Source organism: Kwoniella newhampshirensis, chromosome 3 (assembly GCF_039105145.1).
Source record: "Kwoniella newhampshirensis strain CBS 13917 chromosome 3, whole genome shotgun sequence".
Lineage (NCBI taxonomy): Eukaryota > Fungi > Basidiomycota > Tremellomycetes > Tremellales > Cryptococcaceae > Kwoniella > Kwoniella newhampshirensis.
The window spans coordinates 1745887-1761495 of record NC_089957.1 but is presented as its reverse complement, the minus strand read 5'-3'; the positions used below and the strand labels follow the sequence as shown (position 1 = coordinate 1761495).

Here is a 15609-nt window from a genome sequence, read left to right as displayed (position 1 = left end):
GGTCGATTGGGAGATGGGTACAGCCTGTCCACTCTACTCGATCAAGCCCGTAGCTGATTCTCTTCCGCCTCCTTCATCTTGGCTGCCATTGCTCTCAATCTCGCTCTTCTCTCCTCCACCGCATCATAACTCGTCTTCTCCATCTCCACCCTGACAAGCTGCACCACCAACATCCTTTTCCTCTTCCCTGTCAGTCTCACATCCCCAATTTTCCCTTCTCCCGTGAGCCCGTCGTCGTCTTTATCGAAATACAGTGCCCAAAGATCCCTCTCCACATCTTCCTGTACGGCAACAAACCCTTCCCATCCCTCGAACGTGATCCTCCTATCCAGCTTGGTGCAGTCCCAAGGACCCGTATGATGATCTTGCGCTTCGACCCGTATACCGTGTTTCACCTCGTGGGTGTCAGAATCGACGTATACCCAGTTGAGCATCTGTTGGTCGTTGGTTGCAGTGACGAGACCTTCGCCCTTCCATCCGGCTGCTTTCCATCGATTCTGATTGTGAGGATAGGGGAGATAGTATCCGGAAAAGGGGTAAGTGGAATCAGGTGGGAATCGTGAATCCGCATGTTCGATATATAGCTACGAAAGAGAAATGGGAGGGATGAGTGATGCGAAGATCTCTTTGTGGATCGCTTCACCCACCTTGTTGTCCTTCAGAACGACCAATGCTCCGTCGAACTTACTGCTATATGAGTTCGCGCCAGGCAGTTTGACCATCAGATTCGTCTTCTGGCCCCGATGCTGTTCTCTCGAATTCGCTTTCTGACCTTGCTGGACCGCCTCTGTCGTTCCTATGATAGCTGGACATGCTGCGACAGCCGTCAGGAGGCCCAGCACCATTCCAGTGGAGGGAGGTCTGACACTGTTTTGTGCCTTGTGTGATATGTGTATCTAGTATATCAACTTGAGGATCTGTCGATTTGGTAGGGACTACTGATATTCAATTTGGAATGACAACCGATAATTTACAGTGGATCATGACGTTATGTACGGTTCTCGGTTGTGATGAAAGGGACGAGGTCCACAGTTTACCAGTTTCCACTCTTACACATGCTTATTCTGCACCCTGAGACTGCGTCTGTTCAGGCAAGTCAAGTGGGATGCATAATAATCTACTCGATACAGTGACTTCTTCGTTTCATTCATCGACTCGTGTATGATCCTTACTATGCTACAGATTGTCTTCCCTGAACAAATGTCCCTGTCCTCCCCCATCCTCTGTCTCGCTCGCTAGAGCAATCCAATGGTGATCTCACCCTTGATCCTCGCGGTCAGGTGAACCTCGACATCGAGATCCAACGCGATGTTGATCCTCAGACTGCCTTCCTCGTCCTTGGTCTTCCCTCCACCCGGTCGTTCCGAGGGAGGCGTGTCGGCAAGTTCGTTGGGAAGGGGTTTCCTTCGAGATTGGAGCGGTTGAAGCGCATGATCCTCGTCCCTCTTCTTCAATTCTTCCTCGTCGACTCCTCCACCGCTCCCATTGCCTGTCAAACCACCCAGGGCTCCACTGGTAGTCTTGCCGAGCCCTTCGACTGGTTTGGTGACGTTTCCGACATCGACAGGAAGTGGGTTGCCGTCACCGTTGGGTTGTTGCTGTTGCTGTTGCTGTTGCTGTTGCTGTTGTGGCTGGGGCTGTTTCTGGGGCTGCGGCTGAGACTGCTCGTCGTCGTTGTTGTTGCTGCTGTTATCGCCGCCCTCGTTGGGAGATGGGTTGTTCTGCGATTCCTCGCCGTTGGGTCTGTAGTGGGAACCGAGTCAGCTACCGCCCATTTATCGCAAGCGTTGACGAGGACCAATCATTCACCGCTGCTGGTCAGGCTCGGGTTGGGACATGGTTGCGAAAACGTATGGGTAGAGTACGGCGGTCAAAAGTGTTTCTGCACTCTTCGATAGTAACTCGGTGGTAGAGTTTGGAATGGTTGAGGCTTCTTAGACTTGGCTGTGTTGTACATGTATATATAGAGACGGAAACAGATGCAAAGTTCAAAACTAAAAAAGAATACACAGTCTGTTCAAACGTCATGTAGCGTCTAAAGCGTGGTCCTTTGTGTGATCCAGTGGATATGTGTTGATGGAAATTACATCATGTCGACGCATACAATACGAGTCTCCCCCCCTTCCTTTGTTGTTGTGACTACAGCAGTAGTTAGTAGTAGTGGTAGTGACTCGGGTGGATAGACCACAGACGTCATGCTGAGTGATGCTGCATTACATCACAAAGGGTCATCCTATCGGGCTGTGACCCTCCCCCCCCCCCCCCCCTCTCTCTCCTGCCAATTATAGAAACATGACAGTGTGGAGTAGCAGCCCCCTTGCTGTGCATGATGTCGATTAGGGAAGAAGAGGGTGGTTCTCGGATGCGATAACTAATTTTAGACGTATTTCGAAAAGGAGAGGGATTACGTACGTTATCGTCCCTGAACAGCTACCAGTTGTATGGATGCTCACGTGGATCCCGGAAAGAGAAGCCGGCGGCGAAGAGAGTGACTTGGATTTACGCAATTCCACATCATCTCTCTCTCCACCTGGCATACTTTGAGCGAGGATGATGATTGATTCGCAGCAAGCGAATCGACAAGGGAACACGGTTCTTGTGTCTCGACGACCTCTTGCATGGGGTCAGTCAGACATTGAAGCAATGGATGCAGGGGAGTGGACCTTATCTGTGTTGCGACGCTGACACGCGAGGGTCTGTATGGCTCTCATGTGGTCCTGCCAGCATGGGAGAATCCTTCACCACGAGTCTCCGGCTGTTTGACAAACGACATTGCGGCTAAGACACTTGCTTGTATTGGACGGTTGTTCTTGTACTGCAGCTCTTGCATGTCACGATACTCGTTCTCTTCTATACCTCTCTATGTACTCTACATATCCTTCTCTACAGAAGACCAGCGGGAGAAACATACACCGTCAGGGCGTTGGGTCCACCACAAGTCTCCTTGTTGTTACCGGGACAAGACATGGTACATTGGTTGGAGAAAAGACCGAGCGAGGCGCCGTTCGAGTATCCGTTGCCGCAGTAACATTCCGATCCGTATTCAATACCGGCGAATGCGAATCCGTTGGAAGAACAGAACGAGGTGCACTTCTCGACGGTCATCTGGGGGTCGGTGAAGGATTTGGAGGAGAGTGCTCGTCCGGCAACTTCCTGGATACAGCCTTGAAGAGCGAATCCGTTGATGATGGACAAGTCGAGCGCGTTCCCCGGGTTCTGGTACAATTGGAGCCCGTTACTACCACCACATGTCAAAGCGTCGTCTCCGGCACAAGGCATGTTGCAAGTGTTGGAAGTGAGAGTGAGCGATGCACCCCCGGTGATCGCGTTGGCACAATAGCATTCTCGACCGTATTCGATACCGGCGTATTGCCATCCGGAAGCGTCACAGAACGAGATACACTTGTCGATGGTCATGTCGTCAGATGCGGTGGACGCAGCGGCGAGAGCTCGTCCAGAAGTGCCCTCGGCGATACATGGAGAAGACGCAGCCGACCAACCCAAAGGAAGAGTGACGATCTTGCCAGTGAGTTCAGCGTTGAGAACAGAGTAGGCGATGTCGGAAACGACCAATGTGAGGACGCCGGATCCACCGCAGATCGTGTTACTGGCGCCTCCACAAGGCATGTTGCAAGAGGCGGATTGCTTCAAGAGCGACGCACCGCTGCTCAAAGCATCACCACACCAACACTCGGTAGAGTACTCGAGACCGGCAATGGTGTATCCCTTCGATGAACAGAAAGCGGCACAAGTGGCTTGGGTCATGTCGGAAGACGCGTAGTGAGCCTTGGCCAATGCTCGACCTCCGTTGTCGTGTCCCTCTTCGATACAGAGACCTGTGTTCCAACCAGATGGAAGGACAGGGATAGTGGGCAGGGAGATGGCAGCGCTAGAAGTTGACGAAGCGGCGGCAGAGCTAGAAGGAACGACGACTGGGAGAGAGATGGTGATGCTGGGAAGACCGACGTCGGAAGGCGCAGCTGAAGGAGCAGGAGCCGATGAAGATGCGGCGGCAGCGGAAGACGAAGCAGCAGACAATGAAGCCGCAGAGCTAGCGGCCGACAACGAGGGCAATACAGCAGGGACGGAGACCGCGATGCTGGGGACCAGATTGCTGGAAGGAGCAGCCGAAGAAGCGGCAGCTGAAGAGCTGGAAGCGGAAGCTGAGGCAGAAGATGGAGCAGCAGATGACGCAGAAGCGGTAGATGCCGATGAAGCGGCAGCCTGACACAATAGTGATATCAGCTTGATCTCTCTGAACGTGGCATGCGAAGATAACTCACGCTCGATGAAGCAGACGAGGCTGAGGCAGCAGGAGCTGAGCTCACAGACACGGGTGCCGCGGAAGACGAAGCAGCAGCAGAGCTAGAAGACACTGAAGCTGAGGATGACACGGCAGGAGCTGAAGATGATGAGGAGATGAGAGCAGCCGAAGACGACTTGGGTGCGCTCGAAGCCGACGAGGCGCTGGCAGAGGATGCAGAAGCCGAAGACGACTTGGATGCTGAAGATGAAGCCGAAGAGGCAGCGGCCGAAGACGAGCTTGCAGATGCCGATGACGAGCTCACAGGTGCGGAAGACGATTTAGCAGCGGCAGAAGAGGACGAGCTCGAAGATGCTGAAGCGGAAGAAGACTTGGGTGCCACCGATGAGCTGGTCGCTGCTGAAGAGCTGGAAGAAGCCGACTTGGAAGCTGAGCTGGAAGACGAAGAAGCAGCGGCGGAAGAAGACGCGGACTTCGAGGCAGAAGCCGATGAAGAGGATTTGGAGACGGCGGCAGACATGGATGACTTGGCAGGCGCGCTGGAAGAGGCGGCAGGAGGAGCAGGGGCGGGTGCAGTGGCCAAATGGAAGATGTTAATGTAGTTTGATCCACCACAATCCTGCCACCAGTTACCGGGACATGTGGTGCCACAGTTACCGTAGTCGACGATACTGGCTGAACGATCGATAGAGTCGCCACAGTAACAGTTCCATCCGGCTTCGACACCGGCGTAAGCGTATCCCTGACTGGAACAGAAGTCGGTACAGGTGCCGTAATTCATCAACCAAGATGAGCCGGAAGCCTTGTTCAATGTGGAGGTCCACCCGAAATCAGAGTAACAACCCGCGGCAGACCAGCCAGGTGCGAGACCCGAGACGCTCGATTGGGCTTGGGCGAGATAGTACGCATCCGAGTTACCATAGTTGTAACCACCTCCCCAGTAATCACGGGGCTTCACGACAGCAGCACCGCTGACGAGCGCAGGGAGGACAAGAAGGAGGATTGAGAGTGAGGTAGAAGACATGGTTGGGTTTGATGGTGTATGTGGATTGGTCGTTATAAGGTTGTAAACGATGGAGGGAGTGGGGTGGAAGGAATGGACGGAGAGCTTGAAGGGATTCAAGGAGGGCGTCGGAATGTATAGATTGGTCGGTGGGTTAGGAAAGAAAGAAGGGAAAAGATCTCTGACGAACACGGGTGGGTATCCTCTTATATATATGCAGCGGAATGAAATGTGCAAGGAATGTCTCGGACGACGCAGTCCGCTAAAAAAGGTAGAATGTCTCGGACAAGTGGAGTTTTGGGGCGTTCGCCAAGATCATGTCATATCGTGTCTTGATCTATCATGCTTGGTAATAGTAAAGGTGATGATGATGACAGAGGGTGACGAGAAGAAAGTTTTCTTCTTACACGAACGAACGCCTCCCCAAGGAAAACGGGAGAACACAAAAAAAATAAAAGTGATTCACCACCCGGGTGCCTGTTTGATCATCATTCGTTAGTATCCGGTTGAGCCGTGCCGTCGTGCCGTAGTTACGTCGTTCCCAGACAATTCAATGGGAAGAAAAAAAAGGTACGTCATGTGCGATGAGAAGAATTCCATTCAGTGGAAGGAGCAGCAGCGCAGAGCAGACAGCCCTGATGCTCGTCAGGCAGATGTGAGACCGGATTCAGTAAACGATGAGGATAATAATTCCTATTCCGGTCACCTCGGATCCAATCGGACGAATCCCTTATGACAGTCCCCTCCAATACGCACACGGCTGTATGTTACCAAATGTGAGACATTTCCAGGTACGTGTGTGTATGTAGGTAGGTAGGTAGGTAGGTATGTACTACTCGTGAACGCCAACAGCGCGGCCGAGAGACATCGTTACTTATTCACCCGAGTCATGCACTGTGTCATTCCGTAATGACGCCGTCGCGAAAGGTCCGAAGGATACATCAAATGGGAAGTAATCCCAGTCGAGGGCTCGACTCGTCCGACATGACGGTAACGGATGGAATCAAATGGTCACAACGTGGTTTGCCAGATGCAACAGGCACATGCCGAGGATCCTTCCCGAAATGACTCGGACCAAACTTGCGACACGAAGAAAAGAGGTCACTTATGCAGTAATGGTGGGTTTCCGCCGACAGGCATGTGCCTGGAACCGTGAAACAGGCTTGAGAATGATGCGGGGAGAGGTGTGATACACTCTGTAGCTCACATGTGCATGGTCCCACTTGTTGGGATGGAATGTGCTCTCATCACTATCAGTGGAGGCATGTCATGGCTAGTGTTGACTCGTGACCGGACACGTCAAGTGGGATGACAAGGCAGAGCCCACCTCTCTGCCAACGGATCAAAGCCGATACCGACAGCACCCCCTACTCATCGGTGCGGTACAAGTCGATCGCCCTGATCAGCATCGTCGTACAAGACGACCATGCAGTGCATTAGAGTAGTGCTTGATAGGCAGATTTGATATGGATGGTTTTGTTTTGGTTTCAACGGGATCAAATTCCCCCGCGTTTTCCCGCAGTCTGTTTGGCTTTCAACTGCCAGTGATAGGTAGCTTTATCACTCTATCCCATTCAACTCGACCGCTCGTCCTGGTATCACATGAATCACATGTACATACGGACCACCACCGCCGACTGACCCGCGCTCGAGATTATGGAGGCTGGACCGAGCTGCTATCGATGTACATACACCGGATGTTCGAAGACGTTCACTAGAAAGGTGAGTGACCGCAACGATTCAGCTTGCGAGTGTTACAAATGATCGAACGTAATGTCTGGACCGTGGAGTGGATCTGATAACTTGGTGTCACTCACAGGACCATCTGCACCGACATGCAGCGAATCGTACGTCCCCCTTGTTGATTACCCATATCACCCAATCACTCATCTGGTATGATAGATTCCGAAGAGACGCATGATTGCGAGAGATGCGGTAGGGAATTCAAACGCCCTGACCTACTCCAACGTCATGAAAAGAGAAATATATGCGGTGAAGCCTCCGCATCGTCGTCGTTGCATTATGGATCTAAACGGAGGCGAACGAGCGAGTCGGAAGATACGATCCGACCGGTGACAGCCTCGACTCTACCTCGTTCGTCTGAGCCATCTTCCGCTCTCACTTCGCCTCCCATAGCCCTACCCGTCGTTCCGAGCACAAACACCGCCAACAATCCCCAGAGTATCAACGACAACAATGGTGCCATTCTACCGTCGGCAGAGGTCACTCAATCAGATTTCGTGATTGGAGACTTCTTTGGTGACTGGGGAGGCGTGTTTGCGCCCGAGAATTGGGAAACGTTGGTCTGGGAAAGCTTGGCACCTCCTTTCAATGAGACTTTGATGGTGGACATGCCTTGGGACATAACTCTACCAAGAATGCAGCAAGAGTCAGCAGAGCGAGGGCAGGACAACAATGTGGCTTCAGTCATGTTGATAGCGAGGTTGCAGAGATCGTTTCCTGTGAGTCTACATCATCCACCTACAATATCGTATCGGACGACTTACCCTACCGGCTGTAGGACTTCGACGTCCCGTTATCGTTCGTCATCGAAGCGCTTGCCAGTTATTGGACACATACCGCACCGACTTTTCCTTTCATCCACCGTGGAACGTTCGACCTCAACGCAGCTCCACCAGAATTGGTCATCATGATGGCGATCATCGGGTCGGTACATATGACACCCCGACATGATTTCAGCAAACTCGTCCAGAAGATCAGAGGCGTCCTGGTCCAGGAATGCGGCCTGGACATGGCGATCTCCACTCTGCAAGCCTTCTGTCTGTGCCATGTCCATGATACCTGGTATTCCACGGCGGAAAGTCAGTTCGTGGCCCAATGTATGTGGCCTGTGATGGTGGCGCATTCGAGGAAGAAAGGAATAGGAGTATTGGGCAAGCCAGATAGCGAGGTGAGAGGTGAAGAAGCTTGGTCGGCGTGGGCAAAGGAAGAGGGTACGTGAATCAAGCGTGTGTGATGGTGTCGTCACTCAGCTGTCCTCTCTTTCCAGAACGCCGTCGAGCAGCCTACTGTGTCCTCTTGATTGATACTCAACTCTCTGCATTCTGGAATCAGCACTGTTCGCGACAACTGTCCATCTTCGCTCACAACCTCATCCTTCCCTGTCCTCGAAACGAATGGGACGCTCTGACTGCACACGAGTGGCTTGGACTCCGCGGTCCAACAGCCGAACCGGCCACCAAGCCCAAGACGAATAGGTCAGGCTATTTACCTGGACTACATCCCGAATTCGAGGTCAGCAGCGTAGCCGAGGGTTATTCATCGGCTATTCTTGCGACCTTGGGCGCTCAGAAACTGTCTTTCAGAGTGGATTTGGACAACAACTTGACTGTGCAGATGGTGTTGATCGGGTTATTGGCCATAGCTTGGGATTGTAGGACAAGAGGTGGAATGGGAATCCGATTCAGAGAAGGCACCAAGCAATGGCGATCGATTGTCTTCAATGGTGAGCTGAGTCCATTTTCTCCACCATTCCCGTACCTGCTGCTAACATCTGACTATTTGTCGTTAGCCCTTATCAACCTTCGCGCAGCGTATGAGGAAAGTCTGGTCCACATGAGTTCGACGGTCGAGTCTAGGGATATGAGGGACACATTTGCAATTGGCATCATCTCCATCCTGAGTGATATGTGAGTGGAAAGAGATCTAGCGGTGGCGGTGGTAGTGGCTGACTGATTTGGTAGTCCTATGTTACATGTGGCTGCTGGATCTACCTCCTTCTGTGGAGCGACGAGTGAGTGTTCTTCCGAATTGCAAGAGACACATGCCTAGCTTACCGTGCTCGTACTGACGCTGGTGATATCGCAGTCGGCCCGAGACAGTATGCCGACGCGAAGAGACGATTGAGACTGTGGGCAAAAACAGACGACTCGTGGACCTGCGTTTGGCAATGTGCAAGATATCTGCGACAGACGTTGTTCAGCGAATGGGGCTTGTACACCCCTTGGGCGGTGTTTCTCACCACGGTAGGTAATCTACTCTTTGTCTTGACTCCTCGTCCCTTTACGTCACACCTACATCGAGATGCACACATACCCATCTCATTTCCCTGACACCCGCCCAACTGCATTCTTGTCGTAAATCGCTGATGTCAAAGCTATCACTTCATCTTTAGCTCGTGTGCTGGGCATACTCGTGGACGTGTGCTAAAGGGGATGATCTGCCGAATGTCTCTCCCTCCACATCATATCATCCTCGTCGTGATCGCGATATCCATAGACATGCTCTTCATCTCCCACAACAACATCACGCGTCAACATCATCATCGTCTACTACCTCGTCTCATCTACACTTCGGTACCACCACCACCACCACCACCACCACCACCACCGCCGGCATCGCGATCGACGCTCAGCCATCAACCAAACAAGACCGCCAGCGCACCATCATCGATTGGCTGGACAAGATCCTGAGGACGAATGGGAGATGCGATACCCTGGACGGGGGCGAGGTGGAGGAGGTGATTGAGTGTGTGGCGGATAAGATTTCGGAAGGGGAGAGTATCGCGAGGGAGAACGCGACGTTGCTAAGGAGATTGATGGGTAGTGGAAGGAGGAGGGGTTGACCCAGCGGGCGGGATCCAGCAAGAGCTTTCGAATCTTAGGCGAAACGATGGACGAATGAACGAAATGAGCGAATGTTCGAATGCACGCGTGAACAAAACAAGAAATGGACGATTGCACAATGGAAAACGAATTTGTACCAGATGTATCGACCTTGTGTCTTTGTCATCTAGCTTGTATCGTCTAGAGATCAGGTCGATGAGTGAGAAACGTTTCTCCTAAGCGATGCTGTATCAGACCAAACTCGCTCCGTAGGGTACCGGGCATTTCCACAGGACACTGTACGATCGTACCTGCGAATGGCCAATCGGCAATACGAGCATTGTATGCATATGTTCCTTATGAGCATCTGCAGCTTACGCCTATGTAGATGGGTCATCCCCACCCCCGGTCGCCAAATATCGGATTAACGCATAGATGCAAGCCAAACTCATGTGACCTTGCCATCATCGTTCCGTCTCAACACTTTACCCCCTCTTCCACCTGTCAGCTTCCCCTCGTCCATCGCCAATTGTCCATTCACCAACACGAATCGGATCCCTTCTGCCTTCTGTTTCGGAAGTTCGTAAGTCGCTTTGTCCCGGATGGTTTCGGGATCGAATAGGACCAGATCGGCAGCTGATCCTTCGGCGACGAGACCGCGTTGAGGGTAGATGCCTATTCTCTTGGCTGGTCGAGAGGTAAGATGAGCGATCATCTCGTTCATTGACATGAGAGTCAGGTCTCGAGCGTAGTGACCTGCAAAATGTGTGTGTCAATTCGTGATCTTGGCAACTTTATTCTCAACTCTCAATATTCACCAAGGAAACGAGGAAAGGTACCGTAAGCCTAGAAATGATAGACAATCAGTCATCATGACATGCAACGTAGACACTCTTACTGCCCGCACTCACCCTGGGATGCGTCGATTTGCCGTGCAGAATCGCATCACTGCCGGAACAATGAGTCTCATGACACATAATCTCCCTCACATTCTCCTCATTCCCAATGTGCATGATACAACTGGTCGAGAGACGGTCTTTCAGCAGTATGTCGAAGAAGACCTTGATCGGGGGAACATCGAGAGACCGTGCGACCTCTGCCAGTCGTCTACCAGAATAGCTTGTCAAGTCTGGGTGGGATGTGGAGCCGATCTGAAAGAGTGAATGTTAGCGTTATTGATAAGCTGAGAAGATTGATTTGCTCACTTGTATCTCGTCCCAGTTCGTCGGGATACCATGACCGCCATCACAGCCGGTCACTTCTATCGCTCTTCTGATCTTTTCTCTCGTCATCTCACTGTCTAATCTCTGCAGAGTCTCCAGGGGTCCACCAGCACTTGCCCAACTGGGTAGTAAAGACGCAAGGGTAGTACAGCCTGGCAAGTAGGGATATGTGTCGAGCGAGACGTCAACACCGCTTGATCTGGCTCGGTCTATCATGGTAATCAACTCGGGAGCTCTGCCCTTGTTCTCGGAGAAGTTGAGTGTGGCATGGGTGAGGTCTAAGATATGGGAAGTCAGCAGATATACGGCCTTTCAGAGCATGTTGCGATGGCGTATCGGTAGTTTGAAGAATTCGAAAAACTCACGGATGGGACACTTTGTCGCTTCACCGAGGCCCAGCATCTCTCCGTAACTCTCGAGAGCTTTGAACCCATAACTTCTGTGATGTGGAGCATAGAATGCTCCTGGAAATTCCCTTCCCAGTACCCGACACAAGGATGCCAGTTCCGATGTGGAAGCGTACATCCCAGGTGTGTATGTCAGACCACTGAGGGTCGTTATCAGATGACTTGGTACACCTTTCGGGCTTGAGAGAGGTAGTCCCGCACTCACCTCGACATGCCTACCGCACCTTCTTTCATCGCTGCTCTCAATAGCTCCTCCTGTTTACTAATTTCGTCCGGCGTGGCTTTGCTATCCCATGGTCCACAGGCGAGTAGTCGGAGGTTCCCCTGTAAACCCAGATTCCATCAGCAATCACTCGAACGGTGTATCAGAACCCCACTTTTTACAGCAGATCTGGGTTTCATAAACATGTGACGTACCTGCGGGACAAGCATGGCGACGTTGGTAGCCGTCCGATTCCTCTCTAGACAATCCAAATATCCGCCTACAGTCTTCCATTCGAACAGCCCGACTCCGAGATGATCCTCTTCGTTGGGATTACCATTCCACCCAGCGATCTGTTCTCTGATCGCCAGCATCTGAGCGGGTGTTTCAACGGGCGCATAAGAGATACCGTCTTGGCCTACCACCTCGGTCTAGTGTCGCAAAACCGAAACCAAACTCAGTTAGCTCGTTGAGCGCAGCTCTGCTGAATGAGTCGTGAGACTCACAGTGCATCCTTGTGAGATTTTGGCTTCGTGTTCGGGGTGAGTGAGGAGATACAGATCGCTATGAGCGTGCATGTCTATGAATCCGGGCGATAAGACCCATCCGTCCGCGTCTATATTTCGAATGGCCCCATCTCCATATATCGATGGATCAAGCTGGCCTGGAGGAGCTATGACCTGAATAAAACCGGATGAGATGAAGACATCGGCTTTGAAGGGAGAGATGGATGGATCACCCGTCATTACTGTCGGGGAGAGGAAGAGGATTGATTGGGTCATGATGGGTGGGGTGGGGGGGGGGGGGAGAGATGATGTTTCGAAGTGGAAGAAGGGGGATACTCGATTAATTCGTTGTTCACAGTCGCCGAACAACAGGGATCGTCCCAGTTGACAGATTGCGCTGCGGTATATGTCCATGCACCCGTTTCCAGTCGTATCGCGACTGCAGAGTACCAGAGGTGTCGGGCAAGATGACCTCGTGTATGGGAAGAGGATGTTGACGACGATGGCGATTGCGATGATGGTGACTGCCCTTTCTTCCCGCTTCAACGGTTCAATCAGTCGATCATACACAAATAAAGTAGAACTACCTGAGACGAGTACATGGAAACAGATGATCAGAGGGATGTATCTGATCCGGATTGATCAATCAAACAAAAAACCCCACCCCCACTCATCCTCCCAACTCTCCCCCCACTCTCCCCACCTTCTGAGCCGATTACGAGCTAATTTCATTGGTGATTCATATCTCTTCCGAGAATAGGACAACTTGACTTGGAATGATCAAAGAGACAAGAGTGGGGGATTGCGTCTACGTGCACTCGCACTAGTCCCCATCTCAGGGTGGTTGGGTTCAGGCGGGTTGGAGTGACTAGAAGAGGAAAGGGATGAGATTTTGAAAATGATAAGATCTCGGGGTGATGATACATATCCCTGGATTCAAAAGAGTCGGACGAGTGCGAAGTGGGTGAAAGTGGACAGACGATAAAGAGATATATACCCGTTGACTGTGTATGGATCTCGCTAATCACTTGAGTACGCTAGCAGCAGTTGCGAGATGAGGTGACCTGACACGAGGTGGAAGTTCGCCGAGCTTGATCTTGCAAGAAAGACATGCATGAGGAAATCTTCGTTACATTCATCGTGCGTTGTACTACTATCTCTCACGCTCTCCTTGTCCCATATTCGTCCACGTGCCTACTCGCAGGTCTAGACCCACCACCTCCACCACTTGCACTGACACCTCCCATGACCACTCCCAGATTCGCAGCGACAGCAATGGAATGACCACTTCCCAAACCTGCGATACCCAACCCGACACTGGGACCTTGATCTCTCGTCCGGAACTCGTGCGAAGAGTACACCTTCCCGGCCCACGCTCTCGCACTTGCCCCTTGAGATTCCGCGGGACTCGCATACGACGTGCTGGGTGTTATCTCAAATGGCGGGATTGACGCAGTGGATAAAGATTTGACAAGAGAAGGAGCAACAAGTGATAGTAGTTCTGCGGGGCTGATCACATGTTGGAGTGATGATTGCGGGGCGTCGGATGACTGGGATGCGGTATCCACAGCATGAGCCAAACGAGACAATCGACGATCATCCGCAGTGTCGGCAGAGTGTGTTGAATTTTTAGAAATGGTCGGCAATGTGGGAGAGAAGGAGAGCCGAAGAGGATCACTTGCCTGGAGTTGCGGAAGATATGGCTGCGCGAGAGACATTGCCGTTGACAGCGCGGACTTCCCATCTATGATCTCTGTCGAGACTGATAGTAGTGACGTAACCACCTGTTGAGCGTGTGACAAAGGCAGAGACAACCGTCGAGATTCACCGCGTACGTTGGCCATCACTGTGAGAGGAGGCAGAACCTTGGCAAGATAATTCAGAGCGAGTGAGCTTGTTGGTGGAGGGTCCAGCAAGCTCAATACCATCGAAAGACATCGGGTTGACTCTTTGTCCATCTTTTCAGCAGACCGCTTGGCGACGGCGACTAATCTGACAAGATTGCTCCTTTCCTCTCTCCTCTCCACCCGTAATAGTTCTTCTTCATTACACCCGTCCAAGGCAATGAGTGCAGCTCTGCCCAGATGAAGATGCCTCCATGCCGCGGTATGTTGCGCCGACGAGCTGGGTTGGATTAGAGGACGAAGCGGATGATCGAGCGGTATGTGATCCCGAAGGGCGGGAGACAGCGCGTATTCTGGTTGATCAAGCAAATGTCGAAGGACGGGCTGGGCAGATTGAGACGGAAGCGAGATTAGGAAGGGGAGTGCGGTAGGATGAGAGATGATTGAAGAATAGATGGTTTGAGGGTCATTCGACGTGTCGAGTAAGAGGTCGAGTGAATCCTGAGCACGTTGAGAGATGCGTCGAGGCGTGCTACCGTTGAGCAGATGAAGCAGAGCATTGTAGTCCTTCCCAGCCCAGGCCCATAGCCAAGACCAGTCCTCGTTGCTTGTCGGATTTACGTCTGAAGAGTCGGCAGTGTCTGTCACTGTCGTGCCATTTGTGCTCTTGTCGGTAAAGCCGTATACAGAGATGGTCAGTCGTTCAGCGGGGGAACGCAACATCATCATTCGCGTCGTGACCTGTGCGACATGGAATGCGATTAGTACCAGCCAGATGGATAGAAACTATAGGAACAAGACACAGGGCCATGTACGGCGCGAGTGTATTGCGAGATTGGTTGTGGAGGGTGAAAGGCAGGCGCGAGTAAGAGAAGTGTTTCATCCTTCCTCGATCGAAATAAGAAGACAGCGCATTCAACGTACCCCAACAGGCATCATAATCTCATAATCCGACGCATGTTCACACCCTTCTACGACGATCTCGGTAGATGCCATCGCATTGACAGGATTCGAAGGTGATATATTGAGTAAGATCTGGCCAGTGAATGAGGGAGGATAGGTGACGCTATGTGATATGTGATATGATCTAGTCAGTGGATAGTAATAACGTTGCAATTGTGGATCAGAAGAAAGATAAGATGGGAGGCAGATGAGCACAAGGGATCATGGGACAAGAGCGTTTGTCTCTAGGCGTGATATCATTGTGCTCTTTGCGATTCTCATTTGTGTCAAAGAGGTATAACCGAACACGAAACTCATAACCGAACACGAAACTCACTCACCCAGGTCCAGAGATCGACCTGACTCCCTCGGGCGTGATACGCACGCTATCGATTCTCACTGGCGTATTGAACCGTATCACCAACAAAGATATCGAAGGATCATTGGTAGGATACAGATGAGGCTCTGAGGAGTGGTATAAGAGTGATGGAGTCTCAACGGAAATCTGCTTGCTCATCGTCGTTCAGTGTGTGGTCCTGGTGGGCGTAACGGTGATGTGTTCGTAGTCGTCGCTCTAGTCGTGATGCCAACAGTCGTCGCGTAGGGTCGGGTTGTGACGATTCACCATCTGTTGAGCGAGGGAGGAGATCAAG

At 51.8% G+C, this 15609-nt stretch overlaps 6 protein-coding genes across 6 annotated transcripts; 1 reads left to right on the top strand and 5 right to left on the bottom strand.

Annotated features, from left to right (window-relative positions):
- Window positions 1–41: 41 nt before the first annotated feature.
- IAR55_001993 (uncharacterized protein) lies at window positions 42–845 on the bottom strand (the record flags this gene model as incomplete). The annotated part of the gene is made up of 2 exons (XM_066945110.1): window positions 42–584; window positions 648–845. 2 exons carry the CDS (start codon window positions 843–845, stop codon window positions 42–44), a joined length of 741 nt encoding a protein of 246 aa, XP_066805033.1.
- Window positions 846–1235: 390 nt separating this feature from the next.
- On the bottom strand, window positions 1236–1838 carry IAR55_001992 (uncharacterized protein; the record flags this gene model as incomplete). The annotated part of the gene is made up of 2 exons (XM_066945109.1): window positions 1236–1743; window positions 1810–1838. The coding sequence occupies 2 exons, from the start codon at window positions 1836–1838 to the stop codon at window positions 1236–1238; spliced, it is 537 nt and encodes a 178-aa protein (XP_066805032.1).
- Window positions 1839–2883: 1045 nt separating this feature from the next.
- IAR55_001991 (uncharacterized protein) lies at window positions 2884–5288 on the bottom strand (the record flags this gene model as incomplete). The annotated part of the gene is made up of 2 exons (XM_066945108.1): window positions 2884–4224; window positions 4284–5288. The coding sequence occupies 2 exons, from the start codon at window positions 5286–5288 to the stop codon at window positions 2884–2886; spliced, it is 2346 nt and encodes a 781-aa protein (XP_066805031.1).
- A 1635-nt stretch (window positions 5289–6923) lies between these two features.
- Window positions 6924–9852, top strand: IAR55_001990 (uncharacterized protein; the record flags this gene model as incomplete). Its single annotated transcript, XM_066945107.1, has 9 exons — window positions 6924–6989; window positions 7087–7114; window positions 7170–7729; window positions 7789–8221; window positions 8278–8733; window positions 8800–8917; window positions 8972–9021; window positions 9096–9253; window positions 9403–9852. The coding sequence occupies 9 exons, from the start codon at window positions 6924–6926 to the stop codon at window positions 9850–9852; spliced, it is 2319 nt and encodes a 772-aa protein (XP_066805030.1).
- Window positions 9853–10280: 428 nt separating this feature from the next.
- IAR55_001989 (uncharacterized protein) lies at window positions 10281–12446 on the bottom strand (the record flags this gene model as incomplete). The annotated part of the gene is made up of 8 exons (XM_066945106.1): window positions 10281–10588; window positions 10651–10678; window positions 10744–10983; window positions 11038–11333; window positions 11421–11602; window positions 11668–11786; window positions 11880–12095; window positions 12171–12446. The coding sequence occupies 8 exons, from the start codon at window positions 12444–12446 to the stop codon at window positions 10281–10283; spliced, it is 1665 nt and encodes a 554-aa protein (XP_066805029.1).
- An 884-nt stretch (window positions 12447–13330) lies between these two features.
- IAR55_001988 (uncharacterized protein) lies at window positions 13331–15473 on the bottom strand (the record flags this gene model as incomplete). The annotated part of the gene is made up of 3 exons (XM_066945105.1): window positions 13331–14755; window positions 14939–15080; window positions 15298–15473. 3 exons carry the CDS (start codon window positions 15471–15473, stop codon window positions 13331–13333), a joined length of 1743 nt encoding a protein of 580 aa, XP_066805028.1.
- Window positions 15474–15609: the final 136 nt, after the last annotated feature.